The 22,688-nt window shown below is 40.1% G+C and overlaps 1 protein-coding gene across 3 annotated transcripts in view; it reads left to right on the top strand.

Annotated features, from left to right (window-relative positions):
• Positions 1-2,091: 2,091 nt before the first annotated feature.
• CCNI (cyclin I) overlaps positions 2,092-22,688 on the top strand; it is a 31,920-nt gene continuing 11,323 nt past the window's right edge. Inside the window, exons 1-3 of one of the 3 annotated variants that reach the window (XM_047719606.1) lie at positions 2,092-2,652; positions 9,788-9,944; positions 22,534-22,662. In XM_047719606.1, the coding sequence (XP_047575562.1) occupies positions 9,831-9,944; positions 22,534-22,662 (243 nt within the window). In that variant the 5' untranslated portion in view covers positions 2,092-2,652; positions 9,788-9,830. The remainder of the gene's footprint in view (positions 2,653-9,787; positions 9,945-22,533; positions 22,663-22,688) is intronic. The other 2 variants (XM_047719607.1, XM_047719608.1) reach the window with 2 other exon arrangements.

Raw genomic sequence — 22,688 nt, 5'->3', positions numbered from 1 at the left:
TTTTTTTTTTTAAGATATTTTTTATTTATTTGACAGAGAGAGAGGTCACAAGTAGTCAGAGAGGCAGGCAGAGAGAGAGGAGGAAGCAGGCTCCCTGCTGAGAGGAGAGCCCGATGCGGGGCTCTATCCCAGAACCCCGGGATCATGACCTGAGCCGAAGGCAGAGGCTTTAACCCACTGAGCCACCCAGGTGCCCCCATCTTAATACTTTTGATACTGGTAATTGTTCATTTGCTTAGTAATCAGATACTGAGAGGTTATTACATGCAGGGATACAGAGTGAAAACAAAACACACAAGATCCTAGACCTTGTATTCTAGGGAGTGAACTCAGCACACGTATACAGATCAATGTACTGGGTAATTTTTTTTTTTTATTCATTTTCTTCCAGTGTAGTTAACATGCAGTGTTATATTCATTTCTGGTGTACACTACACACCAATATAGCGATTCAACAGTTCCATATATTACTCAGCGTTCATCAGTTAAATGTACCTATTAATTCCCTTCATCTATTTCACCCATCCCTCACCTGTCTCCTTTCTGGTAGCCATCTGTTCTCTATAGTTGAGTCTGGTTTTGTTTTGTTTTGTTTGTTTGTTTCTTTCTTTTTTCCTTCGTTACCTATTTTGTGTCTTAAATTCCCCAATAAGTGAAATCATACATTTGTCTTTCTCTGATTGGCTTATCACTTAGCATTATCTTCTCTAGAGCCAGTCTTGTTGCAAATGACAAGATTTCGCCCTTTTACGGCTGAATAATATTCCACATCTTTATCCATTCACCTATAGATGGATACCTGGGCTGCTTCCACAGTTTAGCTATTGTAAATAAGGCTGCAATAAACTTATGGGTGCATATATTCCTTCAAAATAGTGTTTCCGTGTTCTTTGGGTAAATATGTATCGGGTAACTTTAGATTGTGATTATTAGCTTAATATTTATTCTGTTTGCATTGTACACTCCATGAAGGCAGGAGCTATTTCCGTCTCGGTTCCTTCCAGTTCGCTAGCGCTTACCACTGAGTCTGGTCGGATGAATAAGCTCAATACAATTTTTTTCAATGACTGACAAAACAGGCATATAAAAAACAGAAATGGAAAACACAAAGGAGATTACTCCTGTAAATGGTTGAATTTGAGATTTTCCCCCCTTTCCTCTTTCAAAACTCTAATTCCACATATTCTTTCTCTAATTAAAACAATTAAAAGACGAGCCAGAAATTACCATAGGTGAGTAAAAGAACCTCAAATAAAACACATTTATATGTCACCACACACTCGTTAAACATCTGGTAATAAAACCTACTCAAATAGGTGTGTTGGTTCAGTGGACACAATTCCCTTGGCGCATTACCAAGCATGTTCCCTGCCATCGATAGTATAATTTACCGTTTTAAAAGGCCCTTAACACCCAAGACGATGCTTAAGGATATGATCTTCCAAACTGCCAGATTTCTAAAGCGCTTGACCGTCTACCTCCATCCGCTATGTGCCACCAGAAAAAAGCCGCAATTCTACTTATATGTAATAGACAATTTTTTGCGAGGTCAACAAAGAATGCAAAATCTTTAACACAACAGAAAACCAGCCCCTTCCCAATAAACCCTTCTTACAAGCCCTAGACACTCATCAGGTTGGATAACATCAAGCAGCTTCACGGTGGGCAAAGGGAGCATCCGGACAAGCCCCACCCCCAAGGGGAGCGCTCAGCTGCTTCTTTCTTCCCCGGGGCGCATGCGCAGCGCACTCTCCAGCCACCGCACGCCTCTGCCAGCGAGCGGCCGGCGCTTACGTCACCGTGAGCGGACGGTGTGCCCTTCCGCTTCTCCTAGGGAAACGAGACCGCGCACCTTTGAGTTTCCTTGGCCTGTAGGAAATGTCTTCCCTTTTCGACCCCAGTACTAAAGACTTCTCCCGCCCGTCTCCAACAGCTCAGCTTCTTGCCGGACTCCCCTATACGCTCGTTGGACGGTGAAGGCCACGGAAAAGAAAAAAGGGGAGGGGGGAAAGATCAGCTCAGTGTTGTTTACAACGAGAAAGCAGATCTAGGAATCGGTCCGCGAGGGCGGAGCCGACGGAGCCGGCACTTCTTTCTCCCCTCCCCTCCCTCCCCAGCCTTCCCCGCGAGCGGACGCGGCAGCGCCTCTGTCTCGCTTTTTCTTATTTTCCCCCCTTTCCCCTTCCTTTTTTTTTTTTCCTTTTTTCCCCCTTACCCCCTTTTCACCATTTCCCCTCGGAGACGCTTCCCCCGGGCAGGGGCAGAGCCGGTCTCACCCCCCGCCTCTCCCCGGCCCCCGCCGCCCTATGGCGAGAGGGAACCCCCTCCCCACCCGGGCACTAGCGGCGGCCGTTGGAGGAGTGGGACCGGCGCTGACCGCGGCGGCCTCAGGCCCGGGGGAGTCATGGAACTAATTCGCTGACCCCCCCGGCCGCAGCCGTGCGTCCCGCTCGCTCGCCAGCGCCCGCGCCCCCGCCCCGGCCCGGTTCCCCCTCTTCTCCCTCCTCAGTCGGTGCCGTCCTGGTCCCGCGCGCCCCGCCGCCGCGCGCTGAGGAAAATGGGGTGGTAACGTGCCCCCGGATGACCCCGCATCACCACTGTGAGGCCTACAGCTCCGCCGGGGAGGAGGAGGAGGAGGAAGAGGAGGAGAAGGTGAGGGGGCGGGGGAGTCGCGGCGTCTCGGCGCCCCGCGCTCGCGCGCCCCCCGTCGCCCCCGTCCCCCGCGCTGCCCGAAGGGTAGCTCCGGGCGCCGCGCTCGGTGGCTAAAGCAGACCCCCGCCGCCCCCCAAAGGCAGCCTTCGGGACCACCCCCGGTCCGCCCCCTCCGCGCCGGAACAGTTCGGCACCTGCCCGGTTCGTCAGCGGCTCCGCCGCGTTCCCTTCGGGCCAGTTTCTGTGTCCGCGAGTAACTTCGGTGTAGCGACGGCGAGCTGCCCGCGCCTGCCGCTTCTGGGCCCGCGGGCTGTGCGGTGCACAAAGAAGGGGACACACCCCCACCCTTGGACTTCGGGGCTGCTGCGGGAGCGGAGGGCGACATTTACATTGCAAAGCCGAGTGGCCGCCGGGCGGGCTGGGCAGTGCTGGTGCCCGGGAGGTTGGGGGAGGGGCCGTTACCCCAGGTGGGGGGGTGGAGAGGAGGTGAGAGTGGGGTCGCACCCTGAACAGCGTCTCCCCGATAGGTGAAAAGGAGGGAAGAGGGGGGAGTGGGGAAAGGGGGAGGTAAATGCACCGAAATTTTGAAGAGGGCGGAACGGACCTCTCCGGAGCTAGAGGTTCCTTTGTAGGTGGTTCGGGCCGGAGTGGAGAATCAGGTAGCAGCGTAGGGGAAGGTCTGTCCGGGGAGGTGGAGTGGAGCCAGACCGTGAACGTCCAGCTGAAGTGTTTAGTTTTCATTCCGTCCGCGTCCGAGGAGCGGAGCGGACTGTTGGTAGCACTTGTGGAAGCTTCTTGTCTGGCGGGCATCGCCGAAGGTGGTTCGCAGACTCCCGAGCCTCGCGAGGACGCGGTGGGGGGCAGGTGGTCCGGGAGCCTCATTTCGCGGAGGAGGGAAACCGAGGGGCCAGAGGATGACCTCCCCTGGGGGTGCCGGCTGGGGGCCGGTGGCGGGAATGCAGACCCGAGCCGTCCGGCTGTGCCACGTAGTCTGCGTCCCAGAAGTGGAGTTGTTGGGAACTTGGAGGTAGCATCCCTGGCTTCCAGCTTCCGTGCATGGTTCGGGGTCGATGAAATAGGAGTGGACAAGTAGCTTCAGAAAGAGTCAATCGGGTTTAGAGTTGCTGATCTGCAGCCAGAAAGAGGAGCGATTCTGGACACATTCCGGAACCCTGACGGAGAGCAGAGTCGTCGTCGTGGCGAGCCGAGGGCTGGCAGAGTTGGTGTTCAGTTCCAGGTGACCGCGCTTATGTGCCCGTTTGACTCGTGGTCGGGTGGAACGGGGCTCTGATGTTTTTGGTGGAGGTTGGAAGCTGCGTGTGTGTGTTCTGTTCTGATACACAGCCAGTGTCGTGTGAAGTGTACAGTACTGTAAAAGGGGAGGGTCCCTTTCTCTGCGTGTTTCTTCCTCTTCAGAACGGGCTTAACAGTAATTCCAGCTTCTTGAGGTTGCGTAAGGATTAAGGGAGTTAAGGTGGCGGAGTACCTCGAACAGTATCTGGCCAAGGAGAGAGCACTCATTGCTTTGACTTACGTGGAGCTGAAGTGTGCGCTCTTGTTAGACATTCGTGCTGAATCTGGAGAGTGTGTGCCCTCGGAGAACTCAGGGTTTGTAGGAGACACGGGTGGGCAAATAATTCTCACAGAGCAACTAAATGCAAAAGTAGAATTATGTCTAAGTACAGATGTCAGAAGGCAGGGGACTAGACACAGACCTTTGCAAGGGACAGCTCTGTAGGAAGGGGAGTGCCAGCGAGAGGAGGACAGGTAGGTTGAAAGAACTGTGTGGACAGGGTGGCGCTGGGGAGACAAACGGAGGGCTGTCATGGGATATGATGAACCTGTAGTTCATTATTAGGTTAGGGGCATGAACTCAGGGAGATGGTCACATTAATAAATCCTCCTTTTTAGAATAGGAACTAAGATCCAGAAGTCTGCACCAGCACAGACTTATAAACGGAGTTGGTGTTACAGTGATAATAACTATAATAATTCTGTATGAATGAAGTTATTTCTGTGTTTACCCAAGACTGTGCAGTACTTTCCCTTAGAATAGCAGGAGGCCCTGTATGTAGATTTCTAATACAGTTTATGCTATACAATAACTTTATAAAACTGTTCATGCATGCATTAAGCTCTGATAAACACAGAGAAAAAAGCAGAAATAATTGAAAGATTGACAGGAGAAATGTTGAACTGTCATAAAGCTAGAAGTGTGTGGAATATGCCATTCAAAACAGCCCTTCTGTTTCTTAGTTCCTAGAGACTTCTATCTGAGCATTCACAGTTCTGGATGTGACTAATGGCGTGAAATAATAAGATACAACTCTAAAGGTCTACTATTTAAAACAGTAAAATTGTATTTTAAGTGTATTTTATTCAGGTTGCATTAATCTAACTCAGTCTGTTTTACACATTAGAAAACAGGCTGGTGCATTATCAGTAAGGAAAGTAAAACTCAAGCTAATGCTTTCTTCACTGTATCATTGTTTGTCTTACTAGAATCATTTAAAAAAATTTTTTTAATATTTATATGGGGGGGGGGGGCGGCACAGAGGGAGAAGGAGACTCCCACTGAGCAGGGAGCCCGACAGTGCAACAGTGACAATTTGGGGCCTGATCCCAGCACCCTGAGATCATGCCCCAGGTGGGCAGACACTAAAACCAACTGAGCCACCCAGACGCCCTGTCTTACTAGAATTTCGAAAAGGAGTGTCAAAAGGAGTGTCTAAAATAAGCACTTCCATAAATACAGCCTTGGGGGATGGGGATTAACTTGTAAATAATTTTAAAAAGAAACTATCATTTCATCTACCATCAGCATTTCACTGCATATTTATCATTTGTCCTCGCTCTCATATATATGTATATTGCATATGCCCTTTACTCCTAAGGATTTTAGTGTGTATTTTCTAAGAGGGATGTTCTTACAGAATCACAGTAAAGTTATCAACTTTAGTAAACGTAACATTGATACATTTACTTTAATTTGTCCATGTTCCCGTTATGTCATTTGGCCCAGTAATGATCTTTATAGCATTTTATCTTTCCAATTTAGGATTGAGTCTAGCATCAGATATTGAACTTTCATTTTTCTGTAGTCTAATTTGATCTGAAATATTTTCTCCATCCTTTTTTCTTTCACTCGGATTATTTATATCTTATTTTTAAAAGATAAAGGAAATTTGAACTCTTTACCCTTTGTTACATTCCCCTAGTGTGAGCGAAGAACGTTTCCTTTATTTTCTATTATTCATATGGTGTATTACATTAATGATTTCCTGAATGTTAAACCAACTTTGCATTCCTGGTGCAAATCCCACTCAGTTATGTTATGTAATCCTTTTTTTAAATGTTGCCAGATTCAGTTTGCTACTATTTTCTTGAGGAATTCTTCATCTTTATTTAGAAGAGATGTTCTCCATAGTTTTCTAATGCTGTTTTCTTTGTTTGCTTAACTGGCCTCATAAAATGAGTTGAGAAATGCTCTTCCTCTACTTTTTGGAAGAGTTTGTGAAGAATTTTAATTTTTTTATAGATGTAGTATTCATTAGTGAAATCCCTTGGACATGGGCTTTTCTTTGACAGTTGTTTACTAATTGAATTTCTTGTTACGTGGCTCTTCAGCTTTTCTGTTTCTTTTTAAAGTCCGTTTTGATAATTTGTGGTTCTAGGTATTTGTCCATTTCATGCAAAGTTGTCTAATTTATTTGCAAATCCTCGTTCATAAGATTCCTTTATAATACCTCTTATTTCTACAACATAGGTGATAATGTCTCCTTTTATTCCTGATTTTAGTACTTCATCCTTTCTGTTTTTATTTGGTCAGTGTAGCTAGAGGTTTGCCAATTTTGTTGATCTTTTCAAAGAACCAACTTTTAGTTGCATTGGTTTTCTCTATTTTTCTATTCCTTCATTAATTTCCACTCTTAATTTTTCTTCTGGTTTGCTTTAGGTATAGTTTGCTCTACTTGCATCCCATAAGTTTTGGTATGTTTCCTTTTTCATTACCTCAAAGTATTTTCTAATTTTCCTTGTGATTTCTTCTTTGACCTGAATTCTTTGTTTAAAAAAAAATTGTTAAAGCATCTAAGTATTTGAAACTCTTACTTAGGGTCTTAACTGTAGAAAATTGGAGAACAGGAATCTCTTGAACCTTCTTATTCTCTACATGATTCTATCTTGTTTATCTCTGTCTGTCCCCATCCATCTATCCATCCATCCCTCCCTCCTAAAAATAATCTTCAGAGGAAGCATTTTGAGGGAAGAGTAATCACAGGGGCAGCCAGCCATTGGTGTGCTGAGAAGGCTGAGGGCTCCCGATGAGCCACCCTGTTGGGTGAAACTAATGGAATGAAGTAATTTGGTATGTTTTAACAAGAGTTAATGAATTACAGACTAAAATTCGGTTAGAAGAAACCTTAGAACCAATAAATAAACCAAGTTTAATCTCCATCCAGTATAGGTGTTTTTTCCTAAAGATCTCTTGACTGATGGTCATCTAGTTTACACTCTATTTCTAAAGTTAATAAGGTTAATATTTCCATCTGTTTTAGATGAAATTATAGTGAGTTTATTTATCTAGTTATGGAAAATCTGAGAAAAGTACCAAGGCAGCAAAATTGGAATCAGAACATCTCAGCCGAATGTAACAGTAGATGGAATATAACAAGATGACCTTTTTAAAAAAAAAAAAAATACATTTATAGTCCTGAACAAGGTTATCTCCCCTTCCCCCCCAAAAAGGGGCTCCAAAACTATGTACGTGGTGGGCACATGGAGAGGGAGTTTGCCTCAGTGTACCTCAGGAGGTCTTAAGAGTTCATACTGTGGTGTGGACTCAAAAAAGTAGCTAATGATCTTAGACTGCATTTAGAAGAGCAAAAGTCATGTCATGTGGGGAAATCTTGGCCAGTTCTTCAGCTGTGGAAGAAGAATTGGTGGGCTTGCTAGCCACCTTCAGACATTTCAAGAATTGGCTTATGAAAGAGAGTTTAGGCTTGGATTGGTTTGTTTTGGTTTTGGCCCCAAGGATTGAAACCAGTCTTTGGTTGAGTCCCTGTTTCATGAGGATTCTGTGAGTGATTAAAAAAAAAAAAAACAAACAATATTGGTAGGTAATTTTTAGTATCATAACGTTTATCATTTCATAGGGAAAATAGTGGGAAGCTGCTTTCAGACAGAAATCACACCAGATTAGAGAATCAAGAATTCTTGGAAGAAGTTAACCTTTGAAATGGGCCTTTGCGTTAGGTAGTATTTCTTTTCCTTCTGTGTTATTTACCATTTTTTCTTGGTATGAAAGGTACTTAATGCTCGTTATAGGAAATATGCAAAAACTCAGACATTCAAAGAAGCAAAATGAAAAAAAAAAATCCGTATCCAGTTAACCAGAGGTAGTCTGCAGTAGGTTCTATAGCAAGAAGGTGAAGCATGGGAAGTGATGACTAAGAAAGGGATCCGACCTGGAGTTGGGGGTGAAGGGGGCATGGACATTGAAGTTTGTTTTTAATTAATTTTAAATTTTATTTAAAAATCAGAACTTTTCTTTGTTAATTCTAGATATTTACTTTTTTGAAAATCTCACGAATATGAAGGTACATAGGTACATAATACAGGTACATAGTTGAAAAATGAAATAGTTACATGAGGTTTATAATGAAGAGCATTCTGTGGCTGGATTTTCTAACCCTTTTCTCACAGGTTAACTTCTAAGTGCTTATCTGTTTCTCTTTCTCTCTCTCTCTTTTTTTTTTTTAAGATTTTATTTATTTATTTGACAGATCACAAGTAAGTTGGGGGGGGGGGAAGCAGGCTCCCTGCTGAGAAGAGAGCCCGATGCAGGGGGCAAGGCTTGATCCCAGGATCCTGAGATCAGGACCAGAGCCAAAGGCTTAACCCACTGAGCCACGCAGGCGCCCCAGCTTATCTGTTTCTCTTGTATTTAAGATCATATTTTCAAATAATTTGCTCTACTGTTTTTTGATATTTCAGTTTTAGGTATTTATGTTTTGCCTACAGTGACGCATAAAGATGTAGTGCTCATTTTACCTTCTTACACCTCCCATCTTCCCAATGCAGTTTTAATCTGTTTGTTGAAGTCCCTATTCAGTATTTTCACTGTTATTGCTATGTGAATGTTGTGATATATTATTATATTTACCTTCTTGCATAATCTTTGTTTCTGAAGCTAATTACATTTTTAGTTCCTTAGCTTTCATCAAATCTGGTTGAATCTTGCCGTATCTTCAGTTTCTCAGTCTAATTTTCTGTACATGGTTGTACCTCTCAAATCTCTAGTTTCTTTTCTTTCTTTTTTCTTTTTTTAAACCTAAAGACATCTCTCCTGGACTTTCAGTTGCCTGCACTGATCTACACTGTTGCTCCTTAGGCTTGCTCATTTTAGAGGGCCAGTCAGCTGATTGTTGAGTTTTCTAGATCAACACTTTCCAGTAGAACGTTTCTGCAGTGGTAGTGCTGAAAAGGAATATTTCTATCTGATACATTATCCATCAACCGCATGTAATATCGAGCATTTGAAATGCTGCTAGTGTGACTGAAGAATTATATTTTAACTTTATTCAGTTAAAATATAATTGGCCATATGTGTAGCTAGTGGACACTATATATTGGAAGCACAAAGATGGTTTTATACTTAAAATGGGGATGATTTCATACTGATTATACGGGAATGGGTGGGATTTAATGTAATGGATATAACTTTTTTAATGAAGAAAAAGGTTAATAGCCTTTATCTGGTTAGATTTTTCAGAGGGATATTTGGGACAATTATTAAGAATTGCTAGTATAAAAAGCCCACAATTTAAGATTTGTTGACACAATTTGAAACACAATAATATATTTTCATGGGAGTCTATTGGTTCTATCAATTATATGGCCAGGTTTTTATTTTCCTTATGACTGAGTTTCAAATTTAAAGTGAATATGTTTAGGTAACTGATTATTACTGTAACATTTTAATATATGATGTTTTAAAGAGCTGTAAAATCCTCTACTGCCTCATAACATTCTTAATTTGTTTTATGAATTGCTTAATAAGAACCAACATATTTATACAGTGCTACATGTATTTTATAATGAAAGAAAAAGCATTGTTTTATATTTGATTTTATAGGTAGCTACATCAAGCTGGGAGGCAGGCAGATCCAAAGGATATCATGAAGTTTCCAGGGCCTTTGGAAAACCAGAGATTGTCTTTCCTGTTGGAAAAGGCAATCTCTAGGGAAGCCCAGATGTGGAAGGTGAATGTGCCGAAAATGCCTACAAATCAGGTAATGATTTTTCTCATCACTCTAGATAGAGGACTTCTTTCAGCAATAAGTGTGCTGTCATAAAGTGGTATCTTGACACTGCATTGGAGAAATCTATACCATTAAAGGATACGCTCTATTCTTTATTGGAGAAACCTCCCCTTGTTTTATTTTGAAACAGGACAAAAATGCCTTTTTTTTTTTTTTTTTAAGATTTTATTTATTTATTTGACAGAGAGAAATCACAAGTAGGCAGAGAGGCAGGCAGAGAGAGAGGAGGAAGCAGGCTCCCTGCGGAGCAGAAAGCCCGATGCGGGGCTCGATCCCAGGACCTGGGATCATGACCTGAGCTGAAGGCAGTGGCTTAACCCACTGAGCCACCCAGGCGCCCCAAAAAATGCCTTTTTTGTTTTTGTTTGTTTGTTTTGTTATCTGAGTTACAGCTTTAGGAAGATATGTTCTCTTTCTTTGTAGTCCAATACTAACAATAGTAAGCTTTCTTTATTTCTAGGTATATAGTTAGCTACGGAGGCTGAAATTATCTTTAGTAAACAAATTGTTGTGTATTTCTTGGATAATTTTAAGGAGTTCAAGTAGCTACTATGGTAATGCTAATGTTGGACATTTTTAGGGAAATAGCCATCTTACCTCTCAGTTACTGTTAGCTATATGCCTTTTCTTTTAGAAATTTTTATGCTTCTATCATTTAATCCTGTTATTTTTGACAAATAACTATGAAGTTTATGCACGCCCAGAGCTTATTGTATAAGCTCTTTTTATCCCTAGTACTTAGCACTGTGCTTGGGATAAAGAACAGTGGCCAAGAAAATTTGGATTTTTGATTTTTGGGTAAATGAATAGCAAATATCTTAGTTCCTCCTTTGATTTAGGTTAACCTTTGTTCATAGGTTATTAAAATCTGTATGTATTTTCTACTAACCTACTTCTGTCATCCCTTCTCACAAGCTGAAGAAAGATGTTTTGCATTTACTGTTACTTATTTGTTGTTTAGCAGATTGAAAATTAGTTAACCTGGGTGAATATCTTTCAAGCTAGGGGCATCTCCATATTCTATCACATTTATTCTCTTACTGTAGTCTTTGAAATAGGCAGTAGTCCCACTTTGCTCAAGATTTGAATAACTAGTAGAAGTATAATTTGAACTTGAGGTAGTTCTCTTTCCATTGTACTTTGTTTTTCAGTTTTTATTTTTGTGTGTGTGTTTGATTTTTTTAGATTACTTGGGAATTCAGTCATTCAGTAAATGTTCATTAAGTATCTGCTACATGCTGAGTACTTCTAGCATTGGGCATACATCAGTGAGAAAAATAGAAATTTCTACCCTTGCGTTCTGACTTTCTGGTAAGCCTCAGAGCTTTAATACAGCGGGCTTTAGAACCATTTCTTTCTTCCTTCTGCTGTCTCCGTGAGTCAGCATGTAACCAATGATAATATTCTTCTACAACATGGTCTTTGAACATGATATTCTACGAAGATTATAGTATATTGCTCTATTATCATTTAATCTGGCCTATATCTATAGGTGATTTAACAGGTATTACTGAGGTAATACCAGAGAATAGAACAGTGTTAGAACTTTGGAGAGGGATCCAATTAAGTGTTTGCCTTTAGTAATATCAAGTGCAAGCCAAAGTCAATTCTTACAAAATGTGGGTGGGCTTGTTCTGATGGGGATAGGGGTTAAGACTGCGGTGAGAGTTAAGAGCTATAGGAGCTCAGCCACTTGCTATAGTAACCCCCAGGGACACTTGTCTATTTAGTTCTAATTTCCTTATTTTCTTCTGCCACTCTCAGGGACTGGCTCTTCTAGTTCTCTTCCCACTATTGCTTCTAGCCATGATTACGCTCCTTGATTCCTTGCAGAAAAGAAACACAGTCTTACCATTAAGCCATAAACATACTTTTCCAGCTTTTCAAATATTTTTTAAGTGCTGGTAAAAACGGAAAAATAAAATATTATAAAGGTTTCTTTTATGCTTCTTTCCTTCAGTTTCCTTTTCTGTCTTTTTTCTACCCAAGCTCTGTCTCTGGATCATTCTCTCACAGTTCTCTTCTTTTTTTTTTTTTTTTTTTTTTTTTTAAAGATTTTATTTATTTATTTGACAGAGAGAGATCACAAGTAGATGGAGAGGCAGGCAGAGAGAGAGAGAGAGGGAAGCAGGCTCCCTGCTGAGCAGAGAGCCCGATGCGGGCCTCGATCCCAGGACCCTGAGATCATGACCTGAGCCGAAGGACACAGTTCTCTTCTAATCTGCATCCCCTATCCTCAAGTTTAGGACAGAGTGGTCATACAAGAATATTGTGTACCTATCACTCCCCTTCTGTGTGCTCCCACAGCACTCTTCCTTTGTGATAGTATGCAGTATTAAAATTTCCTGATGATTTGATTGTGAGTTCCCTTGGGGTTGAGTTGTGTCATTTTTGTTTATTGGCATAAAATAGACTTCTAGTAAACATCTGTAAAATGAGCATTATCATTTCTTTATAATTAGTCCAGGTTAGATAAGTTCTTTTATATAATAATGGTATTTTCAAGTACACAATAATTTTGGTTACATGAATTTGGGAGAAAAAATTAAAGACTGGTCAAAGTGACATGGACTTTCATATATTCTCTATTTTGCTAATGTGCTTTTGATATGCAAAGATAAAACTGCTTCAAGCTATTAAAAAGATTTTCATTAGAATTTTGACACTGTAAGGAATCCTAAAGGCCATATAATTATGTGGTTTCTGAATACAGGATCTTAAGCCACGAGGCTGCTGAGTGCATCAGAATCACCCAGGAAGGCTCTTACAGAGATTCCAGGCCTTATCTAGACCTACTGGGCTTGTGGTAGTAGTAGTGGAAATTTGTGTTTTAAAAAGCTTCATGGTTTTATTAATATGCATTAGGTTTGAGAGACACTGATTTACTCTAACACACAGTAGTAACGTTCTTCTGACATCTCTGAAAAGTTATTTTCTGCTTTGGATACTTTGTCTGGTCTACTGTGGGAAGACTATAAATTATTGGAAAGATTTTCCTACATTGCACCTGCAAACTGCTTCTTTCTAGTGGCCACTTACTAGTTCTGGTTTTGTCCACTGGAGCAAACAGAATGCGTCTGTTTAGTTTAAATGACAGCCCTTTATCTACTCAAAGACACGGGAAGCCCACAAAGTCCTCTTTGCCTGATTGAACACCCCATGTTTTTTAACCATTATTTGACAAGATTTTACCACTCCAGATACACTCATTCAGTGTGTTTCTTAAAGTTGTGACATTTCATTTGTAGTCATTAATGAGCAGTGAAGTGAAACTGTTAACCTCACTTTATCTTGGCTTGATGATTTCATTAAACTGGCCCTAGATTTCACTGTTTTGGCAGCGGTGTCCTACTGACTTACTCAACTAGTTTAGTTGTGAAGCACATTTTCCTTTGTGCTAGATGTGGTTTTTAATTTTTGATCTAGGTGTGGTGTTGTTCTTACTAAACTTAAAATTGTTGATTCTGATCCACTTTTCTGGCTTTAAAATTATAATTGTTATCTAATCTGTTGACTTTCTGTCATTCTTGTATAATCTGTGGATTTGGTAAATAAATAAATCTATTTAACCTGCAGGTTGGTTTCTCTTTTTTCTTTCCTTTAAACAGTTTCTTGAAGTATGATGTACAGAAAAGTACACCAATTGTAAGTGTACAGGTGTAAAATACACCACTTTACTGGCACTTTAGAAGACCCCTTCTGTCCTCTTGTAGTTACTACCGTCAACCCCCCCAACCAAAAAAAAAAAAAAAAACAGTCCTAATATCACAGATTAGTTTTTCCTGGTTTTGAATTTCATACATGTATATGGAATCATAGAGTATGTACTGGCCTCTTGTTCAGTATTTTTTTTATGTAAGATTCATCTGTGTTACTTCATGCAGCCGTAATTTATTTATTCTCATTGCCATGTATAATTCTTTGAATTTATCTCTTCTGTTGATGGTCATTAGTGTCATCTTCTTGTGCATGTCTCAGTGAACATATGTGTATTTTTTTAATATATTTTTAGGAATGGAATTGGTAGAACCTAGATACGTGTATATCAGGTTTAGTAGATAACCATCAGTTGTCCCAAAGTTGTTATGTTATGTTATGTTATATCACGTTTTTTGTGGGGTTTTTTAGTTTTGTTTTTACCCCTTCTAGCAGAGTATGAAAATCCCAAGTTACTCTATATCCTTGTCAACCCTTGGTTATTGTCTTTTCATTTTCATTATTCTGGTTAAGTGTATTATAGTATCACATTGAGTTTAATTTGCTTTTCTTTAATAACTAATGAAGTTCAGCTTTTCATGTGTTTTTGGCCATTAGATTTACTTTTTTGATGCAGTGTCTATTCAGATCTTTCATCTGGGTTTCTACTGAGTTGTCTTGTTAATTGTTTTGTAAGAGTTCTCTTTTTTTGCAGACTGTGTATTGCACATGTCTTCGACTCTCTTTGTGTTGACCTTTGATCAATAGAAGTCCTTTATTTTTAATGACCAAGTTATCAAAATTTTTTTCCTTTTTTTAAAGGAATGTTTGTCTATTCCAATGTAACGAAGATACTCTCTTGGATTTTCTTTCTGCAGAGTTGATTGTTTTACCCTTCACATTTAGATGTACATTCTAGTTGGGATTTTGGGCGGGGTGGGGTATAGTGTGAAGTGTTGGAGTCCATCATTTATTCCATAGGGAACCGCCACCATTTATTAAAAAGATACTTTTCCCTATTTCCCTGCAGTTTTGTTATAAATGAAGTGACTACTATAAACCTGTGAATGTATTTGTCTGTTTCTTGCCTCTTTTCTTGCCATTGGCCCATTTGCTGTTCTTTAAATACCATGTTGCAGTAATTATTACAGCATTATAATAAGTGTTTGGTGGCATAAACTTTTTTTTTTTTTTTTCAAGATTATTTTGGCTATTCTTAACTCTTTGCTCTTCCATATATATTTTAAAATATACTTGTCAATTAAAAAAAATTGAAGGGATTATTGAATCTGTTACTTTGGGGAGAATTGACATGTTTATAATAGGAGTCCTCCAATTCAGAACATAGACTATTGCTTCATTTTCTTTAAAGTTGGTCTTAAATGTCTTTTTTTTTTTTTTTTAAGGTTTTATTTATTCATTTGAGAAAGGGAGATGGACAAGCAGTCTCTCTGCTGAGTTTGGAGTCCAGTGTGGGGCTTGATCCCACAACCCTAAGATCATAACCTGAGCCAAAATCAAGAGTCAGACACTTAACTGAGCCACCTAGGAGCCCCGATCTTCAGTTTCATTTAATAATATTTGGTAGTTTAGGTTTATTCCTAGATATTTGAGTCTTGTTGAGGCTATTACAAATGGTATTTTAGATTTTTCATTTTTTAAGTATGTTTCTATACACTGGTATGTGGAAATAAAATGGATTTTTATATATTGACTATATTAAATTTGCTTCCAGTCTTTTAGGTTTTCTGTATATTATATATAGACATGTTAACTGTGAATAATCATGGTTTTATTTCTTTCTATCCAGTTCTTAATACTTTTTATTTTTGTTTTATAGAAGTAGTCAAGGCCTCCAGAACCCCACTGAATGTAAACAGTGGCAACAGGTGTCCTTATCTCAGTTTTAGTTTGAGGGGAAAGTTTTCAGTATTTCACCATGAAGTATAAAATTCGTTACATATTTCTTATCATTATGAGATTAAGAAGATTATCTGCCTTAATTTGTCAAGAGATTTTTTTTATAAATAGGTGTGAAATTTTTTTTTACATCATTGGATTTTGTTTTTAACATTTTGCTTAGGGTTTTTGCATTTATGTTCGTGGGTGAGATTGGTTTATAATGTGTTTTGTCAGGTTTCATAATAAAGTATGCTGGCTTTTAAAATGAATTAGGAAGTGTTCTGCTTTTTTAAAAAGTACTCTCTGTTTGTTTGGGTTGTTATTTCTAAAGTGTAGGAAGATTCCACTGGGAGCCTAGAGATTTATTTGTGGGAAAGTGTTTAATAATTCATTTTCTTTGGTAAATGTGAGACTGATCAGGTCTTCATTTAAATCTTATTTCAGTTTCGGTAAATTGTTTTTTTTTCCCAAGGAATTTATTTCATCTAAATTGTCAGTTATTTGTGTCAAGTTATTTATGATGCCTTTTTAATATCAGAAAGGTTCATACTGATGTTCCCTTTTTCATTTCCTTAGTTGGTGATACGTGCTTTCTTTCTTGATGAGTCTTTCTAGAAGTCTCTTGATTAGCCTTTTAGTTCTGTTGATTTTCCCTGTTGTACCTTTTTTTTCTTCTTACGTATTTTTCTTATTTGTTCTTATCTGCTTCTGTTTACTTTGTGTAATTTGCTGTTTTTTATTCTGAGGTAGATGCTTAAAATGACTTTCCACTTGTTCTTTTATCTTATTTTTTTAAAGATGTTATTTATCTGAGAGAGAGCACAAGCCGAGGAGTGTGGGGAGAGGCAGAGGCAGAGGGAGAAGGACAAGCAGGTTCCCCACTGAGCAGGGAGCCCGATGTGGGGCTCCATCCCAGGACCCTAGGATCATGACTGAGCCGAAAGCAGATGCTTAACCGACTGAGCCACTCAGGTGCCCCTGTTGTATTTTAATATACACATTAAAAACTAAGTTTTCGGGGCGCCTGGGTGGCTCAGTGGGTTAAAGCCTCTGCCTTCGGCTCAGGTCATGATCCCAGGGTCCTGGGATCGAGCCCCGCATCGGGCTCTCTGCTCACCAGGGAGCCTGCTTCCCTTCCTCTCTCTCTCTGCCTGCCTCTCTGCCTATTTGTGATCTCTGTCTGTCAAATAAATAAATAAAAATCAAAAACAAAACAAAAAAAAAAAAAACAAAAAAAACCACTAAGTTTTCCTCAAAGCATAACTGTCTAACCAAGTCTGATTTGTTGGATCCATATACTGGGTTCTTCATTTTAGTTACTATATTTTTCAGTTCTGGAATTTTCTTTTAGATGCTTTTTAATAGGTATCATTTCTCTGGTGAAATTCATTTTTTCACCTCTTTTCCCACTTTTCCTTTATTGTATATTAAGTCTTTTTCTGATAATTCAAAGATTTAGGTCTTTTTGTTGCTCTCTTAATCCCCTTCATCTCTTTCACCCATCTCCGCACCAGGCTCGCCCCTGCTGACCATCAGTTCTCTATAACTGAGGGTCCTTTTCTTGGTTTGTGTCTCATTTTTCCGCCTTTGTTCATTTGTTTTGTTTCTTAAATTCCATGTGTAAGCGAAATCACACGGTGTTTGTCTTTCTCTGATTGACTTACTTTACTTAGCATTATACTATTTAGCATGCCCAGTAATTTTTAATTGAATGCTGAATATTATGAAAAATTGTGACGGTTCTAGATGTCATCTTGCTGCGGAAGGGTTCAGTCTTGCCTTTGGTAGGTGACTGAGTAGGAGATGAATCACTTTAACCCACTGAGGGATGGTGCTGCTTGGCGCCTGGGCCGCAGTTGGGTATGGCTGCCTCTGCCTCTGCTGTGCCCCACTCCCGGAGTACAGTCAGCGATTCCACCTGAGAACTTGGAGGGTGCTGAAGGGTGCCGAGCTCACTCTTGATTCTCAGAGGCTTTGGTTTAGCTTCTTACATCCCTGTCCTTCCCAGCTTCAGAATTTCATTCAGAAAATTCCATTCCAGAATTAAGGGGAAAATCCGCTGTCACATTCAGTTTTCTGACCCTTCCTCTCCCCATTTGTCTCCTAAGGCTCCAAATTTTGTCTCTACACCCGTGAAAGTCTCAGAAGCTCTGTAGGTTTCCTTCCTCTCAGCCTCTTGAGCCTCTTGCCGTACTCAAGAGGATGGGTAAATGCCCTGAAGGAAAAGCTACTATTTCCTCTAGTTGACCACTCCAGTTCCAGGTTTCCCCCAGTGTTTGAAAGTAGAGCATTCCTGTGGAAACTTTTCTAAGCTGAGATGCTGTAACGCAAAGAAGCAGTTACCATTAATTTATAAGGGAAATTTTTTGAGTGTTCCCAGACCCCTCTGTTTGGCTTTTCTGATATCTTAGGACACATCTTGCTCAACAGATGGGCAAAATAAATCAAGATAAAGCCCTGGTGCTCACAGACACAGTTCAAAGTTTGGTGGCTGAGATGCTGAGTGTGTTTGGGGGAAGGAGATGGGCAGTACCATTTTGCTGCTCTGGGTGTGCCACTGTCTCTGTAACAGCCTGCTGCAAAATGAATGCCGAATGCTATTTTTACTTTTTGCCTTTTTTCGTATAAGTGAAAATCTTTGGAATTTTTCAGGCACTGAGGTAGGTTTTTAGTTAAAGCTAAGTGACGCAACATGGACTTTTGAAATCGGGGGATAGTTGTACCTCTTTTCCAGAATCTTGGTTCTGCAAAGCCTGGTTGTCCTAGCAGTTTTGATGACTTCAAAACAAGTGGTGGTGGTGGTGGTGGTGGTGGTCAGTAGTTTTTCTAGTTCTCAGCTGGTGTGTAGGTTACTACCTACTCTATCACAGCCAAAAGCAGAAATGTAATTTTTTTTCTAAATGTTGAACTTTACAGGTGTGACGAGAGGCTGTGGGAGCACAGGAAGGTACTTAGCCCAACTAGAGTTATTAGGAAAAGTGTGGTGAGGAGTGACCATTGAAATAGCTCTTGAAGGATAAATAATAAGGTAGGTAAAAAGAGAGGGGGGTGTCTACCAACCAGAGGGAACAGTACAAACAGAAAGGAAGTGATGTAATAAAATAGCACAGGAGGAGCAAGGAAGGACCATAAATGCAAGTGCTACTCTCACAGTATGAATTTTAAGGTAGAAAGTGATGGAAGGTGAGTGAGGCTGGAGAAGTAGGTCCTAGGGATTTGTACGCCACACCTGGGGGCTTGTACTTGTTCTAGGTTATGGTGAGCCTTGAAGAGTTTAGAGCTGGAGAGTATTTGTCTTTTAAATGACCATAATAGTAGCTTGTGAAATACAAAACCCATGTTTTACCAGCTTGAATCAATCCATTCCAAACTCTCTTGAGGATTAGTTATTGTTCAGCTTCTGAACTGGCTTAACCCTATTTGAGGAATCCATGTAAAAGGAAACAGATCCCTTGTCCAGGACATACTGTCTATGGTGGCAGGCAGTTCTGCTTTCCTTTCTTTCCCCTGGCTTGCCTTTTAAGTTGGATCACTTAGACACAGAACTTCATTTTCGTAAAGCTACCCTGATAGTATTACTGTTCAGTACATGTTTGAATTGATTTGAAAAAGTGATCTTAGTATGATTTCCCTAAGAGTGACTCTTAAACTGTTAACCTTTTGTGGGTCTTTGTTGTTCTTACAAGTTTTTAGTGATGATTATTCTAGTCATGCGGGAATGCTTTCTTGGCCCTATTCCCATATTTCAATATAAGGTATAAAATCCAAAGATTTGTCATGATCTTTTTCATAACTAGTTGTATTATAATTGGTTTAAAATAATTATTTGTATGTAGTATTTTGTAAATTTGTTTTTTTCTGGCATCATTAGAGCATCAGGTATTTTTAGAAGTAGGAAAGAACAAAACTAGTATTTGAGTGCCTTTCGCATTCCATGTGCTTTCTGTAAGTTGGATCATTTCGGTATAACCATGATATGGTGTTCCTTGTGTTCCGTACTTGCAGGAGGCACATTGCGTCCATCTTCTGCGGCACCTCTTACGATTATATGTTTATTATTTGTTTAATGTCAGACACCAAATAGGCACATTATATATAATTTGTCACTCAGGGATCTTTTTCTCCTCTATCCCCATTGTATGCATCTCTGAGCTGAAGGTGCGATTGAAGACGTTTTGTTCTTTTGTTCCTCACGGCTGCTCTGGCCCATTGTTCTTTCACCTCCCTCCAGCCTCCCCAGGTTTATGGGACTCTGACTTTCGGTTGCTTCCGGTGCAAATGTATTTCAGTGTCTTGCTTAACATTACTTTTCTGTTTGTCTTGGCATTTTAGATGAAAGCTCTTCTAGGTAGGAATTTAATTTCTCTTGAATGCTGAGCTGATCTGGAAGTCCTGTGACTGCCTTCACGTCATTCCCAGGGACCTTTCGGAGCCCCTAGTTCAGAGCTGGATCTGGGGGCAGCAGCTCAGGGCTCTGCGGAAAATGATATATTACAGAACCAAGGACCAGTAACAGCTCTTTGACGTCGGACCTAGTTGTCAGTCTGTGTCTGCTTCCTCCCACCTTTCTCAAGAAGCCACATCTTCAGGCTACAATGTTTTGCCACCTTTTTGAGAGAGAGAATTTAGCCCCTAGCTCTAATAGCCCGACTCCGGTTTCCTCTGTCATGTTGGACATGACATGGTCTGTGCAAGACATAAATGCCCTTGCTGCTGTCCGCATCCAGAACCTGTCAAGCCCACAGCTTCAGTTTAGTGAACTGCCTCTGTTTTCGTCTCGATCAGTGGGATTCTACACTGATTCTCCGAGTATCCGTTTCTGGCGTCTTTCTCACCCACCTTGATTTTACTTGAGAGTCAGAAGAGCTTGACAGTAAGTTATTTCCTCCAGGTTGACATGATTCCTGTTTTTTAAAGTTTTTCACAGGCTTAAAAAAAATAGATCTTTTCCATGTCTTTAAAATGATCACATCCTCTCCTTACTTTAACTTTTAAGATACAAGTTCATCGCTACCTCCTGTGAAGCTTTCATTCTCCTTCCACACGCGACTGAGTGCCCTTCCAGGGTGTTCCCTTCGCACCCGTGTGTACCTTTCTTTTACACTAAACATGGATGATTGACATTTTCTGATTGCCTCACCGTGAGACTTTAAGTTTAGAAGTTGAGACGGAGTTTCTTTATTCATCATTGTATTGCCAGCACCTGTCGCACGATGGGCACTGAATAGTAATATGAACTGAATTAAGTGTTTTGACTGTCAGATGTTTTCAGATTATTGTTCATAGTTTTAACACCAGCTTGGTGGTGAGATAGTGAGAGGTTGTAAACCGTTTTTTTATCTCAATTTCTTGTCAGTATTTCTTGTGCAGTAGTCTAGGGTCAGTCTTTATTTGACAAAAGGAATTGACTAGAATGTGGATATGTGGCAGTTAACCTTCTAAAATACCAGTTATAACTGAGTTTAGAGCTACATGTAAAAATGATATGTGTGATTAGTTGGTTTGGCCAACATTAAGAAACACTTTACTGTGTTGTGCCAAAGTGAAAAGTGACAGAGGAAGGGGAAAAAATGAGAAATTAGCTTGCCAGTGCAATGGCAGAGATTATAATGAGCACTAAGTCTTATAGTTCTCAAAACACTAAAGAAAGCCAAGAGGAAGGAGAGAAGAAATTCCAACTGTAATATCTGTTTGGGGAGATTTATTAAGATATGCAGCCCACCCTGCTTTTATAGCTCCTAATGTATCTCTCTGTGATACAGAATTGATTTCATAAAATTGACCCAGAGTAATCAGGAAAGAGGTTTAAGCCATGGCCTCTTGGCTTTCTGAGGAAGGCTTTCCATCTAAAATGGTTGTAATTAAAAAGATACAGTGCTTGGATTAAACCTTTACTTGTCTAGAACCCTCACTTACTGAAAATACTTCTTTCCACTAATCAGAGAGTCATTTCTGTACTCTGGTATGTTTACTGTAAGTAGATTATTACTACGTTTGTTTGATTTTGTTGTTTTTCTGGTGCCTGCAAAAGGAGTAAAGAGAGCTAAGTCATTATTGCTTTAAAGTGTGTACTTTCTCAAAATTAAGCCTGTACTCAGCAGTTTAAAATAGTATGTAGGAAGCAATGATGTTATACGTTTGTATAATAATCTCTCCATTGGTAAACTAGTTTAGGTGAATTTCCCCTTCAGTATTCTCCCATGATCTTTAAATACATAATTCAGCTGTTGTCCCTGATATCTTTATTACTATTGACTTCACTTTTGTTTTTAATGGGCTGTCGTTCTACCACCATATTCCATTTACATTTTCTAAGATGGTTTAATGGCTATTTGCTGCCTTAGAAAGAAATTCACTATATTTTCCTCTTTTCTAGATTTGGGAAATTTAATTCCAAAACTACTATCAGTTGATAATAGTGTTACCTAACCTTTAAAGTGTTAGATTCCCTGAACACCTTAGTTTAATTAAAATATAGGTATAGGTTGAAGGTGCCTGGGTGGCTCAGTTGTTAGGCGCCTGCCTTCAGCTCAGGTCATGATCCCAGGGTCCTGGGATCGAGGCCCACATCAGGCTCCCTGCTCAGTGGGAAGCCTGCTTCTCCCTGTCCTTCTTCCCCTGCTTGTGTTCCTTCTCTCACTGTGTTTCTTTCTGTCAAATAAATAAATAAAATCTTAATAAATAAATAAAATACAGGTATGTGGTGAGATGACATTGTGAAGATTTTATTTAATAAACAATAAGAGGTTATTAGATATTGATAAATTGCTTTGACCAGTACATAAAGTTTTATCTTCGTTCATCTTAAGTTTGATAGATTTTGAGTAAACTTAAAACATTTTTAACATATAAACGTATTCCATAGCATTTGCTAACCTTTTAAGAGAGAATTCGTTCTTGATGATAACTTGGAACTTCACTTGTTCTTTTTTATTTTTATCTTTTAATTGTTCCCTTGCAGAATGTCTCTCCAGCCCAGAGAGATGAAGTGATTCAGTGGCTCGCCAAACTCAAGTACCAATTCAGCCTTCACCCAGAAACGTTTGCTCTGGCTAGCAGTCTTTTGGACAGGTTTTTAGCTACTGTAAAGGTAAATATCTTAGGATACACTTAAAC

This window comes from Lutra lutra, chromosome 2 (genome assembly GCF_902655055.1).
Source record: "Lutra lutra chromosome 2, mLutLut1.2, whole genome shotgun sequence".
NCBI lineage: Eukaryota > Metazoa > Chordata > Mammalia > Carnivora > Mustelidae > Lutra > Lutra lutra.
Note: the sequence above shows the minus strand (reverse complement) of the source record. Positions and strands in the feature narration are given on the sequence as shown.